Source organism: Staurois parvus, unplaced genomic scaffold (assembly GCF_062004578.1).
Source record: "Staurois parvus isolate SC_StPar_1 unplaced genomic scaffold, SC_StPar_1.0 ptg003368l, whole genome shotgun sequence".
Classification (NCBI taxonomy): domain Eukaryota; kingdom Metazoa; phylum Chordata; class Amphibia; order Anura; family Ranidae; genus Staurois; species Staurois parvus.
In genome coordinates this window covers 88374-116279 of record NW_028321164.1, presented here as the reverse complement: position 1 = coordinate 116279, position 27906 = coordinate 88374, and the positions used below count along the sequence as shown (strand labels likewise).

General features: G+C 49.3%; 1 protein-coding gene across 1 annotated transcript; it reads right to left on the bottom strand.

Annotated features, from left to right (window-relative positions):
* Positions 1-949: 949 nt before the first annotated feature.
* LOC149428275 (ecto-ADP-ribosyltransferase 5-like) lies at positions 950-27906 on the bottom strand. The gene is made up of 6 exons (XM_089667554.1): positions 27805-27906; positions 21735-21818; positions 14714-15461; positions 12997-13038; positions 8425-8493; positions 950-1676 (listed from the first exon to the last, which is right to left on the bottom strand). Exons 2-6 carry the CDS (start codon positions 21816-21818, stop codon positions 1615-1617), a joined length of 1005 nt encoding a protein of 334 aa, XP_089523680.1. The 5' UTR covers positions 27805-27906; the 3' UTR covers positions 950-1614.

Here is a 27906-nt window from a genome sequence, read left to right as displayed (position 1 = left end):
CACGCCTGACCCCTGCACTCTGCGTGTTACACACGCCTGACCCCTGCACTCTGCGTGTTACACACGCCTGACCCCTGCACTCTGCGTGTTACACACTCCTGACCCCTGCACTCTGCGTGTTACACACGCCTGACCCCTGCACTCTGCGTGTTACACACGCCTGACCCCTGCACTCTGCGTGTTACACACTCCTGACCCCTGCACTCTGTGTGTTACACACTCCTGACCCCTGCACTCTGTAGAGCAGAAACACAATGCGTTTCCAGGCAGCAGATCCCAGAGCCGTGCAGTTTGGAACGCTTTGCTGGCAACACTTTTCTGCGTTTTGCAGCCTTTTCAGATGAACGGAACATCAAATCGCAGGAACTGTCACGTTGCGGTGTGACCCGACCCGAGTACAGGACTGTCAGTGTGCGGTCACCCCGAGCGACTGGGAGAATGAGACCGCATCGCATGAACAGGAATGTCAGGAAACGGGAGAGAAAACGCACCGCAACGCATCAATCATTTACCAAAACGCACTAAAAATGATCCGGAACGCATCAAAATCACTTACAAAATGCACCAAAAGGACCAAAAACGCATCGGAACGTCCCAATTTAAATTGAAGAAACATAGAGGGGGGGGGGGGAATGAACCAAAACGCACCAGAACACGCCAAAAATGCACAAAAAAATGAACTGGAACACATGTTCCTATTTAAATGAAAGAAAATGAGAGAGGGGAAAAAATGGACCGGAACACACCAAAAACGCATACAAATTTTACAAAAACGCACAAAAAAATGCACTGGAACGCACATGTCCCTGTTTGAATTAAAGAAAACGAGAGAGTGGTAAAAAATTAACCGGAACGCATCAAAAACGCACCGGAACACACCAAAAACACTTACAAAATGCATCAAAAGGACCAAAAATGCACTGGAATGCACAAAAAAACGCACCAAAACGTTCCTATTCAAATTGAAGAGAGGGGGAAAAGAACCGAAACGCATCAAAAACGCACTGGAACACGCCAAAAACATGCTAAAAATGCACTGGAACGCACGTCCCTATTTAAACTAAAGGAGGGGCCTATCATCGTGCAGGAAGGACATTCATGCGTTTTGCATTTTTTGTGAGGGGGGGGGGAGTGACGATGTTGCTAGGAGGAGAGGCCTGTCGTCGTGCAGGAAGGACATTCATGCGTTTTGCATTTTTTGTGGGGGGGGGGGGGAGTGACGATGTTGCTAGGAGGAGGGGCCTGTTATCATGCAGGAAGGACATACATGCGTTTTTCATGCGTTTGATGCAATTCCATTAAAGTCTATGAAGGCAAAAAAACCGCGCCGAGCTGCGTGCAAAAAAAAAACAAACCCCGCCCCCGCCCTTCCCAATCAGCGCAGTGCAGGAAGCCGCATGGCCATGGAGGGGACCCCGCAGGAGGTAAGGGTGACATGGGGGTGCAGTGCAATAAAGAGGCGTGGCCCGGAACCCCTCAATCACATGGTCTTGTTAGCAGGAAGACGCAGGCCCCCAGCAGGCGGGACTATGAAGATTCTGGGTGTGTCTTCATGTGGTGAGGCTGCACTTTACAGTCTTCTCGTCACCCCTCGGTCCCCACCACAGGAAGTCCTTAGAGGAAGAAAGCGACCACGGCTGCCATCAGCGAGGTGAGGAAGGCGGGCCCCGGGGGAGCTGCAGAAATAAATGCGATTGGTCAGATTCACAGACACAACACTGGGGGGAGGGGGGGGACTATGGCCCTCCAATCAGAGAGAAGTGTTGGATGGGGAGGAGGGACGGGACCCCCTGCCTGGTTTTTATAGCTGTCCTACTCTACGTGTCCTGGTGACCACCAACACCGAGAGTGAACGAAAGTCTCCAATTTTGGGTTGTCACCAGAACAGGACAATGGGGGCACAGGTTCACTATCTTCTCACTTCCTGTTTTGGGGACACCTAACATGGGTACAGCCCTCCCTTTCGGCTTTAGTGCTACCTAAAGGAAGTGGATTAAAGGTGCTGGAACTGCAGAGTCTACCCCTCCCTCCTTTTAAAGATCCTGGGACCCCATAGAAGACCTGGGCACTCAATAGAAGATCCAGGGACACCATAGAAGACCTGGGCACTCAATAGAAGATCCAGGGACACCATAGAAGACCTGGGCACTCAATAGAAGATCCAGGGACTCCATAGAAGACCTGGGCACTCAATAGAAGATCCAGGGACTCCATAGAAGACCTGGGCACTCTATAGAAGATCCAGGGACTCCATAGAAGACCTGGGGCACTCCATAGAAGATCCAGGGACTCCATAGAAGACCTGGGCACTCTACAGAAGATCCAGGGACACCATAGAAGACCTGGGCACTCTACAGAAGATCCAGGGACTCCATAGAAGACCTGGGCACTCTACAGAAGATCCAGGGACCCCATAGAAGACCTGGGCACTCTATAGAAGATCCAGGGACCCCATAGAAGACCTGGGCACTCTACAGAAGATCCAGGGACCCCATAGAAGACCTGGGCACTCAATAGAAGATCCAGGGACTCCATAGAAGACCTGGGCACTCAATAGAAGATCCAGGGACACCATAGAAGACCTGGGCACTCTATAGAAGATCCAGGGACCCCATAGAAGACCCGGGGCACTCAATAGAAGATCCAGGGACTCCATAGAAGACCTGGGCACTCTATAGAAGATCCAGGGACCCCATAGAAGACCTGGGCACTCAATAGAAGATCCAGGGACCCCATAGAAGACCTGGGCACTCTACAGAAGATCCAGGGACCCCATAGAAGACCTGGGCACTCAATAGAAGATCCAGGGACTCCATGGAAGACCTGAGCACTCCATAGAAGATCCAGGGACTCCATAGAAGACCTGGGCACTCTACAGAAGATCCAGGGACTCCATAGAAGACCTGGGCACTCTACAGAAGATCCAGGGACTCCATAGAAGACCTGGGCACTCAATAGAAGATCCAGGGACTCAACAGAAGACCTGGGCACTCAATAGAAGATCCAGGGACTCAACAGAAGACCTGGGGCACTCCATAGAAGATCCAGGGACTCAACAGAAGACCCGAGGCACTCCATAGAAGATCCAGGGACTCAACAGAAGACCCGAGGCACTCCATAGAAGATCCAGGGACTCATCAGAAGACCCGAGGCACTCCATAGAAGATCCAGGGACTCAACAGAAGACCTGGGCACTCAATAGAAGATCCAGGGACACAACAGAAGACTCAGGGCACTCCATAGAAGACTCATTTGTGTGTGGGCGCTTGGTGGAGTTCGCCATTAGTAGCCAGTAGATTATAGAGATCCCGCCCCCACCCTTCCTTGGCCTATGGCTGGGTAATACCATTTTTTCATATAATGACTGAGGGTTGGTGAGCATCTCAACATCTACTGATCTTCGAGTCCACATACTTAGTCGCCTCAAGCCCCGAAGAAGGAGCTTAGCCACAGAAGCGCGTTGGTTTCCGAAAACACTTTGCCCTTACAATTTGGACTCTAATTTTATGGTGTGGCCCTCCAATTCTAGACTCATGATAGCATACATCGTGGGGTTACGTTGAGGTTTGGGGGTAGAGGCTACACTAAGATTTAGGGGTTCAGATCTACACGGGAAATGATTTGCCCTGCTAAGATCTCCACCACTGAGGAGCAGTAGTTAGTCACTAAACAGATGGAACAAAGGGCTCCCTATGGAGGCAGCTACACAAGTGATGAGTTGCAGCATCTTGGAACCACCAAGATTGGAACATTGTGCGATTACGAGGGATTTGGTGGTATTGCATGCTACTTGTGTCGCTTACTCCATAGGGAGCCATTTGTTCCATCAGTTTACTGAGTAATTGCTGATCCTAGTGATTGATTTCTAGATACGACCTAGGTTCGGCTTGGGGGTAAAGTTGGTGTTCTGGGTTACAATTAGGAGGGGAGGCTGAGGTTCTGGGTTAGGTTTAGAGGGGAGGCTGAGGGTCTGGGTTAGGATTAGAGTTGAGGTTGAGGTTCTGGGTTAGGTTTAGAGGGGAAGTGGAGGGTCTGGGTTAAGTTTAGAGGGGAGGTTGAGGTTCTGGGTTAGGATTAGAGGTGAGGTTGAGGTTCTGGGTTAGGTTTAGAGAGGAGGATGAGGTTCTGGGTTAGGATTAGAGGTGAGGTTGAGGTTCTGGGTTAGGTTTAGAGGGGAGGTTGAGGTTCTGGGTTAGGTTTAGAGGGGAGGTTGAGGTTCTGGGTTAAGATTAGAGGTGAAGTTGAGGTTCTGGGTTAGGATTAGAGGTGAAGTTGAGGGTCTGGGTTAGGTTTAGAGGGGAGGTTGAGGTTCTGGGTTAGGATTAGAGGTGAGGTTGAGGGTCTGGGTTAGGTTTAGAGGTGAGATTGAGGTTCTGGATTAGGATTAGAGGTGAAGTTGAGGGTCTGGGTTAGGTTTAGAGGGGAGGTTGAGGTTCTGGGTTAGGATTAGAGGTGAGGTTGAGGGTCTGGGTTAGGTTTAGAGGTGAGATTGAGGTTCTGGATTAGGATTAGAGGTGAAGTTGAGGGTCTGGGTTAGGTTTAGAGGGGAGGTTGAGGTTCTGGGTTACGATTAAAGGTAAGGTTGAGGTTCTGGGTTAGGCTTAGAGGGGAGGTTGAGGTTCTGGGTTAGGCTTAGAGGGGAGGCTGAGGGTCTGGGTTAGGAATAGAGGGGAGGTTGAGGTTCTGGGTTAGGATTAGAGGTGAGGTTGAGGTTCTGGGTTAGGTTTAGGGGTAAAGTTCAGGTTCTGGGTTAAGTTTAGAGGGGAGGTTGAGGTTCTGGGTTAAGCTTAGAGGGGAGGCTGAGGGTCTGGGTTAGGAATAGAGGGGAGGTTGAGGTTCTGGGTTAGGATTAGAGGTGAGGTTGAGGTTCTGGGTTAGGTTTAGGGGTAAAGTTCAGGTTCTGGGTTAAGTTTAGAGGGAAGGTTGAGGGTCTGGGTTAGGTTTAGAGGGGAGGTTGAGGTTCTGGGTTAGGTTTAGAGGGGAGATTGAGGTTTTGGGTTTGGTCTAGAGGGGAGGTTGAGGTTCTGGGTTAGGTTTAGAGGGGAGATTAAGGTTCTGGGTTAGGTTTAGAGGGAAGGTTGAGGTTCTGTGTTAGGTTTAGGGGTAAAGTTGGGCTAGGTTTAGAGGGGAGGTTGAGGTTCTGGATTAGGTTTAGAGGGGAGGTTGAGGTTCTGGGTTAGGTTTAGAGGGGAGGTTGAGGTTCTGGGTTAGGTTTAGAGGGGAGGCTGAGGGTCTGGGTTATGTTTAGAGGTGAGGTAGAGGTCTGGGTTATGTTTAGAGGTGAGGTTGAGGTTCTGGGTTAGGTTTAGATGGGAGGTTGAGGTTCTGGGTTAGGTTTAGAAGGGAGGCTGAGGGTCTGGGTTATGTTTAGAGGTGAGGTAGAGGGTCTGGGTTATGTTTAGAGGTGAGGTTGAGAGTCTGGGTTAGGTTTAGAGGGGAGATTGAGGTTCTGGGTTAGGTTTAGAGGGGAGATTGAGGTTCTGGATTAGGTTTAGAGGGGAGGTTGAGGTTCTGGATTAGGTTTAGAGGGGAGGTTGAGGTTCTGGGTTAGGTTTAGAGGGGAGGTTGAGGTTCTGGGTTAGGTTTAGAGGGGAGTTTGAGGTTCTGAGTTAGGTTTAGGGATGAGGTTGAGGATCCTGAGTATATTTAGGGGAAAGGTTGAGGTTCTGGTTTAGGTGTAAGGTTCAGGTTTTAGGTTAGGTTTAGCCTAAAGTTGAAGTCCTTGGCTAGATTTAGGGGTAAATTTGAGATTGGTTTGGGGGTAAAGTTTATGTTCTGGGTTAGGTTTGGGGGGGGGGGGTCCTGAGTATATTTAGGGGTAAAGTTGAGATCCTGTGTTAGTTTTGGGGGTAAGATGATGTTCTGGGTTAGGTTTAGGAATGAGGCTGAGGTTCTGGCTTAAGTTTATGGTTGAGGTTGAGGTTCTGGCTTAGGTTTAGGGATGAGGTTGAGGATTCTGAGTAGATTAAGGGATGAGAGTTGATGTTCTGGGTTAGGTTCACGGATGAGGTTGAGGTTCCTGTTTAAGTTTAGGGGTGAGGTTGAGGTTCTGGCTTAGGTTTAGGGGTGAGGTTGAGCTTCTGGCTTAGGTTTAGGGGTGAGGTTGAGGTTCTGGGTTAGGTTTAGGGTTGAGGTTGAGGATTCTGAGTAGATTTATGGATGAGAGTTGATGTTCTGGCTTAGGTTCACGGATGAGGTTGAGGTTCTGGCTTAGGTTCACAGATGAGGTTGAGGTTCTGGCTTAGGTTTAGGGGTGAGGTTGAGCTTCTGGTTTAGGTTTAGGGATGAGGTTGAGGTTCTGGGTTAGGTTTAGGGTTGAGGATTCTGAGTAGATTTATGGATGAGAGTTGATGTTCTGGCTTAGGTTCACGGATGAGGTTGAGGTTCTGGCTTAGGTTTAGGGGTGAGGTTGAGGTTCTGAGTTAGGTTCACGGATGAGGTTGAGGTTCTGGCTTAGGTTTGGGGATGAGGTTGAGGATTCTGAGTAGATTTAGGGATGAGAGTTGATGTTCTGGGTTAGGTTTAGGGATGAGGTTGAGCTTCTGGCTTAGGTTTAGGGATGAGAGTTGATGTTCTGGGTTAGGTTCACGGATGAGGTTGAGGTTCTGGCTTAAGTTTAGGGATGAGAGTTGATGTTCTGGGTTAGTTTCACGGTTGAGGTTGAGGTTCCGGTTTAGGGATGAGGTTGAGGTTCTGGCTTAGGTTTAGGGGTGAGGTTGAGGTTCTGGGTTAGGTTTAGGGATGAGGTTGAGGATTCTGAGTAGATTTAGGGATGAGAGTTGATATTCTGGGTTAGGTTCACGGATGAGGTTGAGGTTCCGGTTTAGGTTCAGGGGTGAGGTTGAGGTTCTGGCTTAGGTTTAGGGATAAGGTTGAGCTTCTGGCTTAGGTTTAGAGGTGAGGTGGAGGTTCTGAGTTAGGTTTAGGGATGAGGTTGAGGATTCTGAGTAGATTTATGGATGAGAGTTGATGTTCTGGGTTAGGTTCACGGATGAGGTTGAGGTTCTGGCTTAGGTTTAGGGGTGAGGTTGAGCTTCTGGTTTAGGTTTAGGGAAGAGGTTGAGGTTCTGGCTTAGGTTTAGGGTTGAGGATTCTGAGTAGATTTATGGATGAGAGTTGATGTTCTGGCTTAGGTTCACGGATGAGGTTGAGGTTCTGGCTTAGGTTCACGGATGAGGTTGAGGTTCTGGCTTAGGTACACGGATGAGGTTGAGGTTCTGGCTTAGGTTTAGGGGTGAGGTTGAGGTTCTGAGTTAGGTTCACGGATGAGGTTGAGGTTCTGGCTTAGGTTTGGGGATGAGGTTGAGGATTCTGAGTAGATTTAGGGGTGAGAGTTGATGTTCTGGGTTAGGTTTAGGGATGAGGTTGAGCTTCTGGCTTAGGTTTAGGGGTGAGGTTGAGGTTCTGGGGTAGGTTCACGGATGAGGTTGAGGTTCTGGCTTAAGTTTAGGGATGAGAGTTGATGTTCTGGGTTAGTTTCACGGTTGAGGTTCCGGTTTAGGGATGAGGTTGAGGTTCTGGCTTAGGTTTAGGGATAAGGTTGAGGTTCTGGCTTAGGTTTAGAGGTAAGGTGGAGGTTCTGGGTTAGGTTTAGGGATGAGGTTGAGGATTCTGAGTAGATTTATGGATGAGAGTTGATGTTCTGGGTTAGGTTTAGGGATGAGGTTGAGCTTCTGGCTTAGGTTTAGAGGTGAGGTGGAGGTTTGGGGATGAGGTTGAGGATTCTGAGTAGATTTAGGGATGAGAGTTGATGTTCTGGGTTAGTTTCACGGTTGAGGTTGAGGTTCCGGTTTAGGTTTAGGGATGAGGTTGAGGTTCTGGCTTAGGTTTAGAGGTGAGGTGGAGGTTCTGGGTTAGGTTTAGGGATGAGGTTGAGGATTCTGAGTAGATTTATGGATGAGAGTTGATGTTCTGGGTTAGGTTCACGGATGAGGTTGAGGTTCCGATTTAGGTTTAGGGGTGAGGTTGAGGTTCTGGCTTAGGTTTATAGGTGAGGTGGAGGTTCAGGGTTAGGTTTAGGGATGAGGTTGAGGATTCTGAGTAGATTTATGGATGAGAGTTGATGTTCTGGGTTAGGTTCACGGATGAGGTTGAGGATACTGAGTAGATTTAGGGGTGAGGTGAAGGTTCTGGGTTAGGTTTGGGGGGGTGAGGTTCTGAATAGATTTAGGGGTAAAGTTGAGATCCTGTGTTAGTTTTGGAGGTAAGATTGTGATCCGGTTTAGGTTTAGGAGTGAGGTAGATGTTCTGGGTTAGGTTTAGGGGAAAAGTTGAGGTTCAAAAATTGAATTTAGGGGTACAGCTGATGTTCTAGGTTAGGTTCAGTGGTGAGGTTGATGCTGTGGGTTGGGTTGAGGTTCTCAGTTGAGTTTTTGGGTTTCGGTTTCAGATTCGGATTGAGTCTCTATAGCCACACCCCCTTACCTGCACTGAAAATCACCTCCGACATGTTTCGCAGCCACGCCCCTCTGTTAGACCATGTGGTGTTACCCCCTGGAAGTCAGACATAGAGAACAATACGATATCGTCACTTCATTCATCAGAAAGAGAGAAAACCAGAGAACACCCACACAGGCCTAAACACAACCTACAAATTCAGATGCAGAGACTGAAATATCTCTAACCTAAACCCACCTAACCCCAACCGTAACCTAACCCTAAACCCACCTAACCCCAACCGTAACCTAACCCTAACCCCACCTAACCCCCAACCGTAACCTAACCCTAAACCCACCTAACCCCCAACCGTAACCTAACCCTAAACCCACCTAACCCCCAACCGTAACCTAACCCTAAACCCACCTAACCCCCAACCGTAACCTAACCCTAAACCCACCTAACCCCCAACCGTAACCTAACCCTAAACCCACCTAACCCCAACCGTAACCTAACCCTAAACCCACCTAACCCCAACCGTAACCTAACCCCCAACCGTAACCTAACCCCACCTAACCCCCAACCGTAACCTAACCCTAAACCCACCTAACCCCACCTAACCCCCAACCGTAACCTAACCCTAAACCCACCTAACCCCACCTAACCCCCAACCGTAACCTAACCCTAAACCCACCTAACCCCACCTAACCCCCAACCGTAACCTAACCCTAAACCCACCTAACCCCAACCGTAACCCAACCCTAAACCCACCTAACCCCCAACCGTAACCTAACCCTAAACCCACCTAACCCCATCTAACCCCCAACCGTAACCTAACCCTAAACCCACCTAACCCCACCTAACCCCCAACCGTAACCTAACCCAAAACCCACCTAACCCCAACCGTAACCTAACCCTAAACCCACCTAACCCCACCTAACCCCCAACCGTAACCTAACCCTAAACCCACCTAACCCCAACCGTAACCCAACCCTAAACCCACCTAACCCCCAACCGTAACCTAACCCTAAACCCACCTAACCCCATCTAACCCCCAACCGTAACCTAACCCTAAACCCACCTAACCCCACCTAACCCCCAACCGTAACCTAACCCAAACCCACCTAACCCCAACCGTAACCTAACCCTAAACCCACCTAACCCCCAACCGTAACCTAACCCTAAACCCACCTAACCCCCAACCGTAACCTAACCCTAAACCCACCTAACCCCCAACCGTAACCTAACCCTAAACCCACCTAACCCCAACCGTAACCTAACCCTAAACCCACCTAACCCCCAACCGTAACCTAACCCTAAACCCACCTAACCCCCAACCGTAACCTAACCCTAAACCCACCTAACCCCCAACCGTAACCTAACCCTAAACCCACCTAACCCCAACCGTAACCTAACCCTAAACCCACCTAACCCCAACCGTAACCTAACCCCCAACCGTAACCTAACCCCACCTAACCCCCAACCGTAACCTAACCCTAAACCCACCTAACCCCACCTAACCCCCAACCGTAACCTAACCCTAAACCCACCTAACCCCACCTAACCCCCAACCGTAACCTAACCCTAAACCCACCTAACCCCACCTAACCCCCAACCGTAACCTAACCCTAAACCCACCTAACCCCAACCGTAACCCAACCCTAAACCCACCTAACCCCCAACCGTAACCTAACCCTAAACCCACCTAACCCCCAACCGTAACCTAACCCTAAACCCACCTAACCCCACCTAACCCCCAACCGTAACCTAACCCAAAACCCACCTAACCCCAACCGTAACCTAACCCTAAACCCACCTAACCCCACCTAACCCCCAACCGTAACCTAACCCTAAACCCACCTAACCCCAACCGTAACCCAACCCTAAACCCACCTAACCCCCAACCGTAACCTAACCCTAAACCCACCTAACCCCATCTAACCCCCAACCGTAACCTAACCCTAAACCCACCTAACCCCACCTAACCCCCAACCGTAACCTAACCCAAAACCCACCTAACCCCAACCGTAACCTAACCCTAAACCCACCTAACCCCCAACCGTAACCTAACCCTAAACCCACCTAACCCCCAACCGTAACCTAACCCTAAACCCACCTAACCCCCAACCGTAACCTAACCCTAAACCCACCTAACCCCAACCGTAACCTAACCCTAAACCCACCTAACCCCCAACCGTAACCTAACCCTAAACCCACCTAACCCCCAACCGTAACCTAACCCTAAACCCACCTAACCCCAACCGTAACCTAACCCTAAACCCACCTAACATTCAACCGTAACCTAACCCTAAACCAACCTAAACCCACCTAACCCCCAACCGTAACCTAACCCTAAACCCACCTAACCCCAACCGTAACCTAACCCTAAACCCACCTAACCCCCAACCGTAACTTAACCCTAAACCCACCTAACCCCAACCGTAACCTAACCCCAAACCCACCTAACCCCAACCGTAACCTAACCCTAAACCCACCTAACCCCCAACCTCACTTTTAACACTCAACCAAGCTCCAATTTAACCTAACCCTAATCCTAACCCCAAATAAACATTGTCACATCCCCAACCCATCCCCAACCCTAATGGATCCTTAACCAACCTATCCTCCACCCTAATGGAACCTTAACCAACCTATCCTCCACCCTAATGGATCCTTAAACAACCTGTCCTCCACCCTAATGGATCCTTAACCAACCTATCCTCCACCCTAATGGAACCTTAACCCACCTATCCTCCACCCTAATGGAACCTTAACCAACCCATCCTCCACCCTAATAGAACCTTAACCAACCCATCCTCCACCCTAATGGATCCTTAACCAACCTATCCTCCACCCTAATGGAACCTTAACCCACCTATCCTCCACCCTAATGGATCCTTAACCAACCCGTCCTCCACCCTAATGGATCCTTAACCAACCTGTCCTCCACCCTAATGGAACCTTAACCAACTTATCCTGCACCCTAATGGAACCTTAACCCACCTGTCCTCCACCCTAATGGAACCTTAACCAACCTATCCTCCACCCTAATGGATCCTTAACCAACCTATCCTCCACCCTAATGGATCCTTAACCCACCTGTCCTCCACCCTAATGGATCCTTAACCAACCTGTCCTCCACCCTAATGGATCCTTAACCAACCTATCCTCCACCCTAATGGATCCTTAACCAACCTATCCTCCACCCTAATGGAACCTTAACCCACCTGTCCTCCACCCTAATGGATCCTTAACCCACCTATCCTCCACCCTAATGGAACCTTAACCAACCTATCCTCCACCCTAATGGAACCTTAACCCACCTGTCCTCCACCCTAATGGATCCTTAACCAACCTATCCTCCACCCTAATGGATCCTTAACCAACCTATCCTCCACCCTAATGGATCCTTAACCCACCTGTCCTCCACCCTAATGGATCCTTAACCAACCTATCCTCCACCCTAATGGATCCTTAACCAACCTATCCTCCACCCTAATGGATCCTTAACCCACCTATCCTCCACCCTAATGGATCCTTAACCCACCTATCCTCCACCCTAATGGATCCTTAACCCACCTGTCCTCCACCCTAATGGATCCTTAACCAACCTATCCTCCACCCTAATGGATCCTTAACCAACCTATCCTCCACCCTTATGGATCCTTAACCAACCTGTCCTCCACCCTAATGGATCCTTAACCAACCTATCCTCCGCCCTAATGGATCCTTAACCCACCTATCCTCCACCCTAATGGATCCTTAACCAACCTATCCTCCACCCTAATGGATCCTTAACCAACCTATCTACCACCCTAATGGATCCTTAACCAACCTGTTCTCCACCCTAATGGATCCTTAACCAACCTATCCTCCACCCTAATGGATCCTTAACCAACCTATCCTCCACCCTAATGGAACCTTAACCCACCTGTCCTCCACCCTAATGGATCCTTAACCAACCTGTCCTCCACCCTAATGGATCCTTAACCAACCCATCCTCCACCCTAATGGATCCTTAACCAACCTATCCTCCGCCCTAATGGATCCTTAACCCACCTATCCTCCACCCTAATGGATCCTTAACCAACCTATCCTCCACCCTAATGGATCCTTAACCAACCTATCTACCACCCTAATGGATCCTTAACCAACCTGTCCTCCACCCTAATGGAACCTTAACCAACCCATCCTCCACCCTAATGGAACCTTAACCAACCTATCCTCCACCCTAATGGATCCTTAACCAACCTATCCTCCACCCTAATGGATCCTTAACCAACCTGTCCTCCACCCTAATGGATCCTTAACCAACCTGTCCTCCACCCTAATGGATCCTTAACCAACCTATCTTCCACCCTAATGGATCCTTAACCAACCCATCCTCCACCCTAATGGATCCTTAACCAACCCATCCTCCACCCTAATGGATCCTTAACCAACCTGTCCTCCACCCTAATGGATCCTTAACCAACTCATCCTCCACCCTAATGGAACCTTAACCAACCTATCCTCCACCCTAATGGAACCTTAACCAACCTATCCTCCACCCTAATGGTACCTTAACCAACCTACCCCGACACCCCAAACACCCTACAGTGAGGATGACGGGACACCTACCTGAGGTGACACAACCGTCCACCGATGTTCTGGAGCGTTCACCTAATGATAGAAAGAGAAATGGAAATATTTGAAAGGGGTTGGAAACCTGCTGAAGGGTATTCTGATGGTGCCGAGTTTCCTGGTCTGTGTTCAATATGAGGGGTTCCCACCATCCCTGTGCCCATTATGAGGGGTTCCCACCATCCCTGTGCCCATTATGAGGGGTTCCCACCATCCCTGTGCCCATTATGAGGGGTTCCCACCATCCCTGTGCTGAGTTCCTGGGTCTGTACACCCACTGTGCCCATTATGAGGGGTTCCCACCATCCCTGTGCCCATTATGAGGGGTTCCCACCATCCTGAGGGGTTCCCACCATCCCTGTGCTGAGTTCCTGGGTCTGTACACCCACTGTGCCCATTATGAGGGGTTCCCACCATCCCTGTGCCCATTATGAGGGGTTCCCACCATCCCTGTGCCCATTATGAGGGGTTCCCACCATCCATGTGCTGAGTTCCTGGGTCTGTACACCCACTGTGCCCATTATGAGGGGTTCCCACCATCCCTGTGCTGAATTCCCGGGTCTGTACACCCGCTGTGCCCATTATGAGGGCTTCTCACCATCCCTGTGCTGAGTTCCCAGGTCTGTACACCCGCTGTGCCCATTATGAGGGGTTCCCACCATCCCTGTGCCGAGTTCCCGGGTCTGTACGCCCGCTGTGCCCATTAGGAGAGGTTCCCACCATCCCTGTGCCCATTATGAGAGGTTCTCACCCTCCCTGTGCTGAGTTCCAGGGTCTGTACACCCGCTGTGCCCATTATGAGGGGTTCCCACCATCCCTGTGCTGAGTTCCCGGGTCTGTACGCCCACTGTGCCCATTATGAGGGGTTCCCACCATCCCTGTGCTGAGTTCTCGGGTCTGTACACCCGCTGTGCCCATTATGAGGGGTTCCCACCATCCCTGTGCCGAGTTCCCGGGTCTGTACACCCGCTGTGCCCATTAGGAGAGGTTCCCACCATCCCTGTGCCCATTATGAGAGGTTCTCACCCTCCCTGTGCTGAGTTCCAGGGTCTGTACACCCGCTGTGCCCATTATGAGGGGTTCCCACCATCCCTGTGCTGAGTTCCCGGGTCTGTACGCCCACTGTGCCCATTATGAGAGGTTCTCACCATCCCTGTGCTGAGTTCCCGGGTCTGTACACCCACTGTGCCCATTATGAGGGGTTCCCACCATCCCTGTGCTGAATATCCGGGTCTGTACACCCACTGTGCCCATTAGGAGAGGTTCTCACCATCCCTGTGCTGAGTTCCTTCTACTGACACCACTGTCGGGGCACTAATAATTCCCCTAAAGCCAGTGATTGGACATTGCATGCCCCCACTGATGCCAGGACATTGTCTACTCCCGATGGCCACAGTCTGGCCCCCCTAAAGTCTGAAGAACAATGAACTGGCCCTTGGTTTAGAAGGTTTGGAGACCCCTGCTCCTCAGCCTTTCTACCAAGACCATTGCTACTTGCTGAAGGAGTGGGCAGTCCTAGGCAGGCACCCTACGTAACGTCCACATGTGACATGGAGCCTCCATGATCACTGCAACCCAATGAATACAAGGGGTGGGCCGGGGGCAGTGAGGCTGGGGAGCAAAGGGTTGCCCTATGGTTCCTGGTTGGTTTGGGTGCAATATCGGCATCCTTTCAGACTGTAAGTTGTACGCAGTGGAGGCCAGAGAGACCTACCTTGAATAAATGCACAGTTGAAGTTGCTGCACCATCTTCCTGTGCTGGTCAGATGGAACTCATTGACATCTCTCTGAACTTCCCTGACGGTGAAGACCTCATAGCCTGGGAACACCACCTCCTCCTCGTGTGGATACTCCGAGAACTTGTCTACGGGGACTCCAGAGCAGCCCAGCACAGTGAAGAACGAGGCGTTGCCATTCTCATAGGCTACAGACCAATTGGAAGATGTATGGAGAAAGTGACCAAACTTGACCTTGGTGGTTCCACTGGGCAACCAGTACAGGACATCTTCGTACCCTTGATATGTAGTCTGAAGGTCCCCCTTGCAGTCTTGGTATAAGAGCTGCAGAGCCACCGTCAGATAGAAGTGCAGGAATTTGAAGTGGAAATGGTCCACGTAAGCTCTGTACGACTTTCCTGCGGACCTCACGGCCTTGTTAAAGTGGTCTCGAATAAAACCTGTGTAGGCCACTAAAGCAACTCCATGGAGGTCACCGAAACCCTGAGGGAGATTAGTGCCAACCGAATCCTTAATCTTCATACTCCATATCCTCTCCGCTTCCTTCCAGGCTCTCTGGAAATTCTTGTTGGTGGACATTTCAGCTTTTAAAATGCCTTGTGCTTCAATCTGGTGCTCCATGGCTTGTCGGCAGCCCAAGTACTGGTCATCGAACGCCTCTTCCGCAAGGCCCAATTCTTCATGGTCAAACTCTGCAGGAGGCCACTCTTCCAGGTCTTCTTCCCCCTGACAACCAGATAACAATTTTAGCAATGATATCTTTCGGAGTACTCTCAACCGAACGCAGCGTTGACTCTCGTCAATGGTTAGGACCAAAAGTTAAGTCGAGGTTTTGGCATTACCATGTAGGGTTCGTTTTTAGGGTTTTGGAATCAAGGGTTAGGCTGAGGTTGGGGGGTTTTAGGTAAGAGTTGGGGTAAGTTCATAAGAGAGAGGTCACTGGAGAAGGGAAGATCTAAGGAACCAGGCGAAGAGGGAGACCGGCTACTAGGTGGTTGGACACCTAGGCTACAGCCGTGAGGATGACTTTGGAGGATCTCACCATTCTAGCACAAAGACATCTTCTTTTTTCGGAGCTCCTAGCCATCAAGTCACCAGGACTCAGATTCCAGTTGATGGCACTTAATAAAGTTTGGTATTAGGGGGTTCGGTTGATTTTGGTTTGTGTTCGGCTTTAAAATAAGGTGTAGGGTTACAGTGGGCGACGTTGGCTATGGTTGAGTTGGGTTGCAGGTTGGAGATTGGGTGTGACAGGGTATAGGATTAGGTATAGCCATGGTCTCCAACTTCAGTCCTCATATACCCCCAAATAGGCCATGATTTGGGAATTTCCCTGAGATAAATCGTCTCTCGTAAATACCAAACCATTCGCATTGATTTAAAGAACCTGTTCAAGTTGGAGGAACCCCTGAAAACGTGACCTGGCTCCTGGAGGACTGAGGTTGGGAACCAACGAGGTAAAGGTGTAGAAGGTGACTCCAGTGCCATAAACTGCAAGGTTAAACCACAAAAGTCGCAAAGCAGGACTTTGGGGTCACAGCCGTGTGAACTGAGCCTTACGGTAACTTGCGTTGGGTTTGGTTGGTTTTGGGGTGGGTTTAGTTTGGTTGGTTTTGGGTTGGGTTTGGTTAGTTTTGGTTTGGATGGTTTGGTTTTGGGTTGGGTTTGGTTTGCTTGGTTTGGATTTGGATGGTTTGGTTTTGGGTTTGGTTTGCTTGGTTTTGGGTTGGGTTTGGTTGGTTTTGGGTTGGATTGGGTTTGGTTTGCCTGGTTTTGGGTTGGGGTTGGTTTTGGGTTGGGTTAGTTTTGGTTTGAGTTTGTCTTGTTTTGGGTAGGGTTTGGGATTGGTTTGTTTGGTTTTGGGTTTGGTTGATTTTGGGTTGGATTGGGTTTGGTTAGTTTTGAGTTTGTTTGGTTTTGGGTAGGGTTTGGTTTGGTTGGTTTGGGGTTGGATTGGGTTAGTTTTCGGTTGGGTTTGGTTTGTTTTTGGTTTGGTTAGTTTTGCGTTGGGTTTGGTTGATTTTGGGCTGGGTTTGGTTAGTTTTGGGTTTGGTTGGTTTGGGGTTAGGGTTGGGTATGGTTAGTTTTGGGTTGGGTTTGGTTTGTTTGCTTTTGGGTTGGGTTTGGTTGGTTTTAGGTTGAATTGTGTTTGGTTTGATTGGTTTTTGGTTGGGTTTGGTCGGTTTGGGGTTTAGTTGGGTTTGGTTTAGTTGGCTCTGGTTTGGTTTTGGGTTGTGTTTGGTTGGTTTTGGGTTGTGTTTGGTTCGGTCGGTTATGTGTTGGGTTGGATTGGGTTTGGTTGGTTTTGGGTTGGGTTTGGTTGATTTTAGGCTGGGTTTGGTTAGTGTTATGGACCACCTGGTGTACTCTAGCAGTCCCCAGGACAGGATTCCCCAGAGCGCGGAGTCTAAGTCCCAGTCTGCTTGTTCACCAGAGCCCCTGATGGTGGGGATGGGCTTGGAGCGGACAGTGACCAGGTCGCGGCCCCTGAGTACACCCACCTGAGGTAGAGGAATCACCAGAGGTAATGACAGGTAGAGAGCCTGACTTGAAGAGGCAGACAGGTCTGGAGAGTAGCAGCTAATCCGTGCGGGTCGGATGGATGGCTGAGCAATAGCGTTGTCAAACGAGCCAGGTCGGTAACAGAGGGGTCAGCGTGGTACAAGGCAGCAGGCAGAAGAATAGTCAGGTCACTCGCCGGGGTCAGTACCAGTAGTTCAGATCAGGTAGGGATATCCAAAAGAGAGGTCAAACTTAGCCAGGGGTCAGAGCAGGAGAAGTCAGCAGAGGTCAGGTCCAGGCAGGTCAGCAACGACTCTCAAACAACGGGAACACAGGAACCAGATCAGACCATACGGCAACTTGTGACTGTGCAGGGCTGGTTTAAGTAGCCCGCCCTGCACCTGACAGGCGCAGCCTAGGTCCTAGTGCCTGCCCAGCACCATCATAGGTGACGGGTGCGCCTGGGTCCTAGTGCCCTGATGCCTGCATGTCTTGACAGACACCTACGCATGTGCAGACCCATGCGTCGCGATGGTCCCTGACAGTTAGTTTTGGGTTGGGTCTGGTTGGTTTTAGGTTGAATTGTGTTTGGTTTTTGGTTGGGTTTGGTCGGTTTGGGGTTTAGTTGGGTTTGGTTTTGGGTTGTGTTTGGTTGAGTTTGGGTTGTGTTTGGTTGAGTTTGGGTTGTGTTTTGTTCGGTCACTTATGTGTTGGGTTTGGGTTGGATTGGGTTTGGTTGGTTTTGGTTAGTTTTGGGTTGGGTTTGGTTTGTTTGCTTTTGGTTTGGGTTTGGTTGGTTTTGGGTTGCATTGGGCTTGGTTTGGTTGTGTTTAACCTCTTGCCGACCGCGCATAGCGGAATGACGGCTTCACCGCGGCCGGCCAGTTCTGGGTGGACGTCATATGACGTCCTTCCAGAACGCGCTCTCCTGCGCGCCCCAGGGGGCGCGCACCCGGCGATCTCCGTGATCACTGTGTCCTACGGACACAGCTGATCACGTGATGTGGTGAAAGGCTGATCCCACCGGCCTTTTACCACGTGATTAGCGGTGTCCAATGACACGCTGATCACAGGGAAATGTAAGTGCCGGTTCTCGGCTGCACTCTCCTCACACTGTCAGATCGTGAGGAAAGTACTGCCGAGAACCGGCAGTTGTCAGAGCGAGGATCGGCACCGATCATCAGGGCACTGATGATCAGTGCCCTGATGATCGGTGCCCAGCAGTGACACCCGCAAGTTCCGCCCAGCAGTGCGCCCACTAGCCCCGCCCACCCGTTCCCAGCAGTGCCCCCACCTGTGCCCAGCAGTGCCACCCACCTGTGCCCAGCAGTGCACCCACCTGTGCCCACCCACCTGTGCCCACCAGTGCCACCCACCTGTGCCCACCAGTGCCACCCACCTGTGCCCACCCACCAGTGCTGCCCACCAGTGCCACCCACCAGTGCAGCCCAGCAGTGCTGCCAGTCAGTGCCACCAGTCAGTGCCCAGGGGTTGTGCCAGTCAGTGCCGCCAGTCAGTGCCCAGCAGTGATGCCAGTCAGTGCTGTCTATCAGTACCCATCATCAGTGTCACCTATCAGTGCCGCCTATCAGTGCCGCCTATCAGTGCCGCCTATCCGTGCCACCTCATTAGTGCCGCCTATCAGTGCCCTTTAGTGCTGCCTATCAGTGCCCATCAGTGCCGCCTATCAGTGCCCATCAGTGCCGCCTCATCAACGCAAATCAGTGAAGGAGAAAAAATACCTGTTTGAAAAATTTTATAAAAGAAACAAATAAACTTTCTTTTTTTTTTTCAAATTTTTTGCACATTTTTAAATTTAAAGCGCAAAAAGTAAAGCGCCCAGCGGGGAGGAAATACCACCAAAAGAAAGCTCTATTTGTGAGAAAAAAATGATCAAAATTTCATATGGGTACAATGTTGCATGACCGCGCAATTGTCAATCAAAGTGCGGCAGCGCTGAAAGCTGAAAATTGGCCTGGTAAGGAAGGGGGTAGAAGTGCCCTGTAGGCAGGAAGGGGGTAGAAGTGTCCTGTAGGCAGGAAGGGGGTAGAAGTGCCCTGTAGGCAGGAAGGGGGTAGAAGTGTCCTGTAGGCAGGAAGGGGGTAGAAGTGTCCGGTAGGCAGGAAGGGGGTAGAAGTGTCCTGTAGGCAGGAAGGGGGTAGAAGTGTCCTGTAGGCAGGAAGGGGGTAGAAGTGCCCGGTAGGCAGGAAGGGGGTAGAAGTGTCCTGTAGGCAGGAAGGGGGTAGAAGTGTCCTGTAGGCAGGAAGGGGGTAGAGGTGTCCTGTAGGTAGGAAGGGGGTAGAAGTGTCCTGTAGGCAGGAAGGGGGTAGAAGTGTCCTGTAGGCAGGAAGGGGGTAGAAGTGTCCGGTAGGCAGGAAGGGGGTAGAAGTGCCCTGTAGGTAGGAAGGGGGTAGAAGTGTCCTGTAGGTAGGAAGGGGGTAGAAGTGTCCTGTAGGCAGGAAGGGGGTAGAAGTGTCCTGTAGGCAGGAAGGGGGTAGAAGTGTCCGGTAGGCAGGAAGGGGGTAGAAGTGTCCTGTAGGCAGGAAGGGGGTAGAAGTGCCCTGTAGGCAGGAAGGGGGTAGAAGTGTCCTGTAGGCAGGAAGGGGGTAGAAGTGTCCTGTAGACGGGAAGGGGGTAGAAGTGTCCTGTAGACGGGAAGGGGGTATAAGTGTCCTGTAGGCAGGAAGGGGGTAGAAGTGCCCTGTAGGGAGGAAGGGGGTAGAAGTGTCCTGTAGGCAGGAAGGGGGTATAAGTGCCCTGTAGGCAGGAAGGGGGTAGAAGTGTCCTGTAGGCAGGAAGGGGGTAGAAGTGCCCTGTAGGCAGGAAGGGGGTAGAAGTGCCCTGTAGGCAGGAAGGGGGTAGAAGTGTCCTGTAGGCAGGAAGGGGGTAGAAGTGTCCTGTAGGCAGGAAGGAGGTAGAAGTGTCCGGTAGGCAGGAAGGGGGTAGAAGTGTCCTGTAGGCAGGAAGGGGGTAGAAGTGCCCTGTAGGCAGGAAGGGGGTAGAAGTGTCCTGTAGGCAGGAAGGGGGTAGAAGTGTCCTGTAGGCAGGAAGGGGGTAGAAGTGTCCTGTAGGCAGGAAGGGGGTAGAAGTGTCCGGTAGGCAGGAAGGGGGTAGAAGTGCCCTGTAGGCAGGAAGGGGGTAGAAGTGCCCTGTAGGCAGGAAGGGGGTAGAAGTGTCCTGTAGGCAGGAAGGGGGTAGAAGTGCCCTGTAGGCAGGAAGGGGGTAGAAGTGCCCTGTAGGCAGGAAGGGGGTAGAAGTGTCCTGTAGGCAGGAAGGGGGTAGAAGTGCCCTGTAGGCAGGAAGGGGGTAGAAGTGTCCTGTAGGCAGGAAGGGGGTAGAAGTGCCCTGTAGGCAGGAAGGGGGTAGAAGTGCCCTGTAGGCAGGAAGGGGGTAGAAGTGGTATGGTTAGCTTTGGGTTGGGTTTGGTTGGTTTTGGGTTGGGTTAGTTTTGGTTTGGTTGATTTTGGGTAGGGCTTTGTTTGGTTGGTTTTTGGTTAGTTTTGGTTTGGGTTTGGTTTGGTTGATTTTGGGTTGGGTTTGATGGTTTTGGGTTGAATTGGGTTGGTTGGGTTTGATTGGTTTTTGGTTGGGTTTGGTCGGTTTGGGGAAGGGTTGGGTATGGTTAGCCTTGGGTTAGTTTTGGTTTGGGTTTGGTTGATTTTGGGTTGGGTTTAGGTTTGGTTTGTTTGCTTTTGGGTTGGGTTTGGTTGGTTTTGGGTTGGATTGGGTTTGGGTTTGATTGGTTTTTGGTTTGATTGGTTTTTGGTTGGGTTTGGTTGGTTTTGATTTGGTTTTGGGTTGTGTTTGGTTGGTTTTGGTTTGGGTTTGGTTGGTTTTGGTTTGGGTTGGGTTTGGGGTTGGATTGGGTGAGTTTTGGGTTGGGCTTGGTTGGTTTGGGGTAGGGCTGGGTATGGTTAGCTTTGGGTTGCATTTGGTTGGTGTTGGTTTGGTTTTGGGTTAGTTTTGGCTTGGGTTTGGTTGATTTTGGGTAGGGCATGGTTTGGTTGGTTTTGGGTTAGTTTTGGTTTAGGTTTGGTTTGGTTGATTTTGGCTTGGGTTTGATTGGTGTTTGGTCGGTTTGGAGTTTAGTTGCGTTTGGATGGTATTGCGTTAGTTGAGTTGGGTTTGGTTGGATTGAAAGTTCAGGTTTGGATATGTTGCATTATATTTAGAAATAAAACAAATTAAGGTTGAGAAGATGAATGATTTGGGTTTATTTTCTGGGATTTCAGTTGAACTGTGGTGTAGAATGAAGGTTGAGGTTCAGTTGAGGGTTCAGGGGTCATGTAGGACGAGTGTTGGGAATTATGGGTAAAGGTTTGCACTGATACGTAGGATCCAGAATAGGGTGTACAATGAGGGAACAGATGAAGGTTGGGGGTCAGTGGGTTGATCTGAGATCCGGCCAAAGCCAACTACACACCACTTTTGTAGGAGTGCCGAGAGACGAGGAGAGGACAATCCCCCCAAGTACTAGAGTCATCCCATGACACCTACCTCCACCTTCACCGTCAGGACGAACAGACAGAAGATGGTAAGAATTCTCCGGAGACGACTCATCTTGATGGGTACAATTACCATCTACCGGGAGAAACGCATGAAATGGTCATTTCAAGGCGGTCAACACTGAGACAAGCAATAGTGACAGGTCCTCTTTATGGAGGGATCGGGGGGCTCCATCATCTGATCACATACTTTCCCATTTATAGATTGACATTACAATATGTTACAATGTACATTATATCCCATTCTATTCTATTCTATCACATTACAATATGTTACAACGTACATTATATCACATTCTATTCTATTCTATTCTATTCTATGAAATTACAATATGTTACAATGTACATTATATCACATTACATTCTATTCTATTCTATTCTATAACATTACAATATATCACAAACATACATTATATCACATTACATTCTATTCTATGACATTACAACATACATTATATCACATTACATTCTATTCTATAACATTACAATATGTTACAATGTACATTATATCACATTCTATTCTATTCTATTCTATGACATTACAATATATTACAACGTACATTATATCCCATTCTATTCTATTCTATAACATTACAATATATCACAACATACATTATATCCCATTCTATTCTATTCTATAACATTAATGTTACAATGTACATTATATCACATTCTATTCTATTCTATTCTATTCTATTCTATGACATTACAATATGTTACAATGTACATTATATCACATTCTATTCTATTCTATCACATTACAATATGTTACAACGTACATTATATCACATTCTATTCTATTCTATTCTATGACATTACAATATGTTACAACGTACATTATATCACATTCTATTCTATTCTATTCTATGACATTACAATATGTTACAACGTACATTATATCACATTCTATTCTATAACATTACAACATATCACAACATACATTATATCACATTCTATTCTATTCTATCACATTACAATATGTTACAACGTACATTATATCACATTCCATTCTATTCTATAAGATTACAATGTTACAATGTGCATTATATCACATTCTATTCTATTCTAATATATCACAACACACATTATATCCTATTCTATTCTATAAGATTACAATGTTACAATGTACATTATATCACATTACATTCTATTCTATGAAATTACAATATATCACAACATACATTCTATCACATTACATTCTATTCTATTCTATGAAATTACAATATGTTACAACGTACATTATATCACATTCTATTCTATAACATTACAACATACATTATATCATATTACATTCTATTCTATTCTATGACATTACAATATGTTACAATGTACATTATATCACATTACATTCTATTCTATTCTATTCTATGACATTACAATATTTTACAACGTACATTATCTCACATTCTATTCTATTCTATAACATTACAATATATCACAACATACATTAAATCACATTCTATTCTATTCTATAACATTAATGTTACAATGTACATTATATCACATTCTATTCTATTCTATTCTATTCTATGACATTACAACATATCACAACATACATTATATCACATTCTATTCTATTCTATCACATTACAATATGTTACAACGTACATTATATCACATTCCATTCTATTCTATAAGATTACAATGTTACAATGTACATTATATCACATTACATTCTATTCTATGAAATTACAATATATCACAACATACATTCTATCACATTACATTCTATTCTATTCTATGAAATTACAATATGTTACAATGTACATTATATCACATTCTATTCTATTCTATTCCAATATATCACAACACACATTATATCCTATTCTATTCTATAAGATTACAATGTTACAATGTACATTATATCACATTCTATTCTATTCTATGACATTACAATATATCACAGCGCACATTATATCCTATTCTATTCTATTCTATTCTATAAGATTACAATGTTACAATGTACATTCTATCACATTACATTGTATTCTATCACATTCCAATGTCATGGAGCCCTCCCCCCCGAGATCAGGGAACCCATTCCCCCTAGAGGTAGTGCCGGCCCAGGTTATGTTCTGTTATGGGGGAGGGCAGAAGGGGCGGCAGTCCTGGGGGGTAATAGTACACTATGGGTTGGGGGTCGCCCAGGTCCAGGGATAGTGACTGCTGGGTGTAGGACCCCCCAAATATCGCACATCATGAACCCGGGGGGGAAGGGGGGCAGTTTGAAACCCTTGCCCTGCATGCGGGGTGACGTCATCCCGGAACCGCTCATATCTGATCATTATACATTCGGTATATTTTCAGCTGCAGGAAGTTTCCCCCCTTCAGGTAAAGGCCGACTATTGCTATTCAGCACCGCGCTACTACAGCTGACAATCCAGAGTGAACGACTCATTCACACAGCGCCCCAACACATCGATCCCAGAGATCGAACACGCAGAGCCTCCATGTTCAATGAAATCCAGAAATATCAACCAGAAACACTCTCCTGTGCCAAATATACCCTCTGACCAATAAATGGGAGAACAGACCGATCCTTCGTACAGATCGACCTTCTCTGCCCCCCGACATCACAATCGTCCCGGAATCCAACACACAGTACAAATATTCAACATAGTACAGGAGATGACCAGAGACTGCAGACACAGCACAGGAGATGACCAGAGACTGCGGACACAGTACAGGAGATGACCAGAGACTGCGGACACAGTACAGGAGATGACCAGAGACTGCGGACACAGTACAGGAGATGACCGGAGACTGCGGACATAGTACAGGAGATGACCAGAGACTGCAGACACAGTACAGGAGATGACCAGAGACTGCAGACACAGTACAGGAGATGACCAGAGACTGCGGACACGGTACAGGGGATGACCAGAGACTGCGGACATAGTACAGGAGATGACCAGAGACTGCAGACACAGTACAGGGGATGACCAGAGACTGCAGACACAGTACAGGAGATGACCAGAGACTGCGGACACGGTACAGGAGATGACCGGAGACTGCAGACACAGTACAGGAGATGAGCAGAGACTGCGGACACAGTACAGGAGATGACCAGAGACTGCGGACACAGCACAGGAGATGACCAGAGACTGCGGACACAGTACAGGAGATGACCAGAGACTGCGGACACAGTACAGGAGATGACCAGAGACTGCGGACACAGTACAGGAGATGACCAGAGACTGCGGACACAGCACAGGAGATGACCAGAGACTGCGGACACAGTACAGGAGATGACCGGAGACTGCGGACACAGCACAGGAGATGACCAGAGACTGCAGACACAGTACAGGAGATGACCAGAGACTGCAGACATAGTACAGGAGATGACCAGAGACTGCAGACATAGTACAGGAGATGACCAGAGACTGCAGACACAGTACAGGAGATGACCAGAGACTGCGGACACAGTACAGGAGATGACCAGAGACTGCGGACATAGTACAGGAGATGACCAGAGACTGCAGACATAGTACAGGAGATGGCCAGAGACTGCGGACACAGTACAGGAGATGGCCAGAGACTGCGGACACGGTACAGGAGATGACCAGAGACTGCGGACACGGTACAGGAGATGACCGGAGACTGCGGACATAGTACAGGGGATGACCAGAGACTGCAGACACAGTACAGGAGATGACCAGAGACTGCAGACACAGTACAGGAGATGACCAGAGACTGCAGACACAGTACAGGAGATGACCAGAGACTGCGGACATAGTACAGGGGATGACCAGAGACTGCGGACACAGTACAGGGGATGACCAGAGACTGCGGACATAGTACAGGAGATGACCAGAGACTGCGGACACGGTACAGGAGATGACCGGAGACTGCGGACATAGTACAGGGGATGACCAGAGACTGCGGACACAGTACAGGAGATGACCAGAGACTGCGGACACAGTACAGGAGATGACCAGAGACTGCGGACACAGCACAGGAGATGACCAGAGACTGCAGACACAGCACAGGAGATGACCAGAGACTGCAGACACAGTACAGGAGATGACCAGAGACTGCAGACACAGTACAGGAGATGACCGGAGACTGCGGACACAGTACAGGAGATGACCAGAGACTGCAGACATAGTACAGGAGATGACCAGAGACTGCAGACACGGTACAGGGGATGACCAGAGACTGCGGACACAGTACAGGAGATGACCAGAGACTGCGGACATAGTACAGGAGATGACCAGAGACTGCGGACATAGTACAGGAGATGACCAGAGACTGCAGACACAGTACAGGAGATGACCAGAGACTGCGGACACAGCACAGGAGATGACCAGAGACTGCAGACACAGTACAGGAGATGACCAGAGACTGCGGACACAGTACAGGAGATGACCAGAGACTGCGGACACAGTACAGGAGATGACCAGAGACTGCGGACACAGTACAGGAGATGACCAGAGACTGCAGACATAGTACAGGAGATGACCGGAGACTGCGGACATAGTACAGGAGATGACCAGAGACTGCGGACATAGTACAGGGGATGACCAGAGACTGCGGACACAGTACAGGGGATGACCAGAGACTGCGGACACAGTACAGGAGATGACCAGAGACTGCGGACATAGTACAGGGGATGACCAGAGACTGCGGACACAGTACAGGAGATGACCAGAGACTGCGGACATAGTACAGGGGATGACCAGAGACTGCGGACACAGTACAGGAGATGACCAGAGACTGCGGACACAGCACAGGAGATGACCAGAGACTGCAGACATAGTACAGGAGATGACCAGAGACTGCGGACACAGTACAGGGGATGACCAGAGACTGCAGACATAGTACAGGAGATGACCAGAGACTGCGGACACAGTACAGGAGATGGCCAGAGACTGCGGACACAGTACAGGAGATGACCAGAGACTGCGGACACAGTACAGGAGATGACCAGAGACTGCGGACACAGTACAGGAGATGACCAGAGACTGCGGACAGTACAGGAGATGACCAGAGACTGCAGACACGGTACAGGAGATGACCAGAGACTGCAGACACAGTACAGGGGATGACCAGAGACTGCGGACACAGTACAGGAGATGGCCAGAGACTGCAGACATAGTACAGGAGATGACCAGAGACTGCGGACACAGTACAGGAGATGACCAGAGACTGCGGACATAGTACAGGAGATGACCAGAGACTGCAGACACGGTACAGGAGATGACCAGAGACTGCGGACACGGTACAGGAGATGACCAGAGACTGCGGACACAGTACAGGAGATGACCAGAGACTGCGGACACGGTACAGGAGATGACCAGAGACTGCAGACACGGTACAGGAGATGACCAGAGACTGCGGACACGGTACAGGAGATGACCAGAGACTGCGGACACGGTACAGGAGATGACCAGAGACTGCGGACACAGTACAGGAGATGGCCAGAGACTGCAGACATAGTACAGGAGATGACCAGAGACTGCAGACATAGTACAGGAGATGACCAGAGACTGCGGACACAGTACAGGAGATGACCAGAGACTGCAGACATAGTACAGGAGATGACCAGAGACTGCGGACACAGTACAGGAGATGACCAGAGACTGCGGACACAGTACAGGAGATGACCAGAGACTGCGGACATAGTACAGGAGATGACCAGAGACTGCAGACACAGTACAGGAGACGGTCAGAGACCTACAGATGACTGATGCCCCATGTGAGATGTCTCTCCTCCCATCCATACAACTTCTAGGATCCCGCCCAAAGATTCCCCTTCACCAGCCAATATGGTAAGATAAAAATGCCCCCAGGGGCCCCACAACAAGAGCCAAAGGGCCCTATGCAGTCTCGGGGCCACTTGCTGGGCAGCAGGGTCTGAGAACAGAAGAGATAGATCTGAAAGTTCTCCATAGTACACCACCTACAAATAACGGGACACTCCGACCAATCAGAAAGGCGGGTCCCCCCTTGATGGCCTGCGGCCCATTGGCTGGGCCTCCTGTAGATCCATTGATTATTGGTATATCAGGGATATTGATGGATTAGTCCTCGTTATCTGACATTGTGTGGGAATGTCCTACCGTGTCTTCTCTCTCCCCGGATCGGTGATTCTCTCGGGTGGATCAGGCGTAGAACAGGACGACTCTGCAGCTGCCAAGTGACTAAATCTGACACGTCCCCGG

Bases quoted from the DNA above. Each gene is read 5' to 3' on its own strand.
- LOC149428275 (XM_089667554.1), bottom strand. From the start codon at position 21,818: ATGGTAATTGTACCCATCAAGATGAGTCGTCTCCGGAGAATTCTTACC. The intron at 15,462-21,734 runs GTAGGTGTCATG...TCTGGTTGTCAG, and splicing joins TCCTGACGGTGAAGGTGGAG to GGGGAAGAAGACCTGGAAGA. The intron at 8,494-12,996 runs GTAGGTGTCCCG...TCTGACTTCCAG, and splicing joins GGACGGTTGTGTCACCTCAG to GGGGTAACACCACATGGTCT.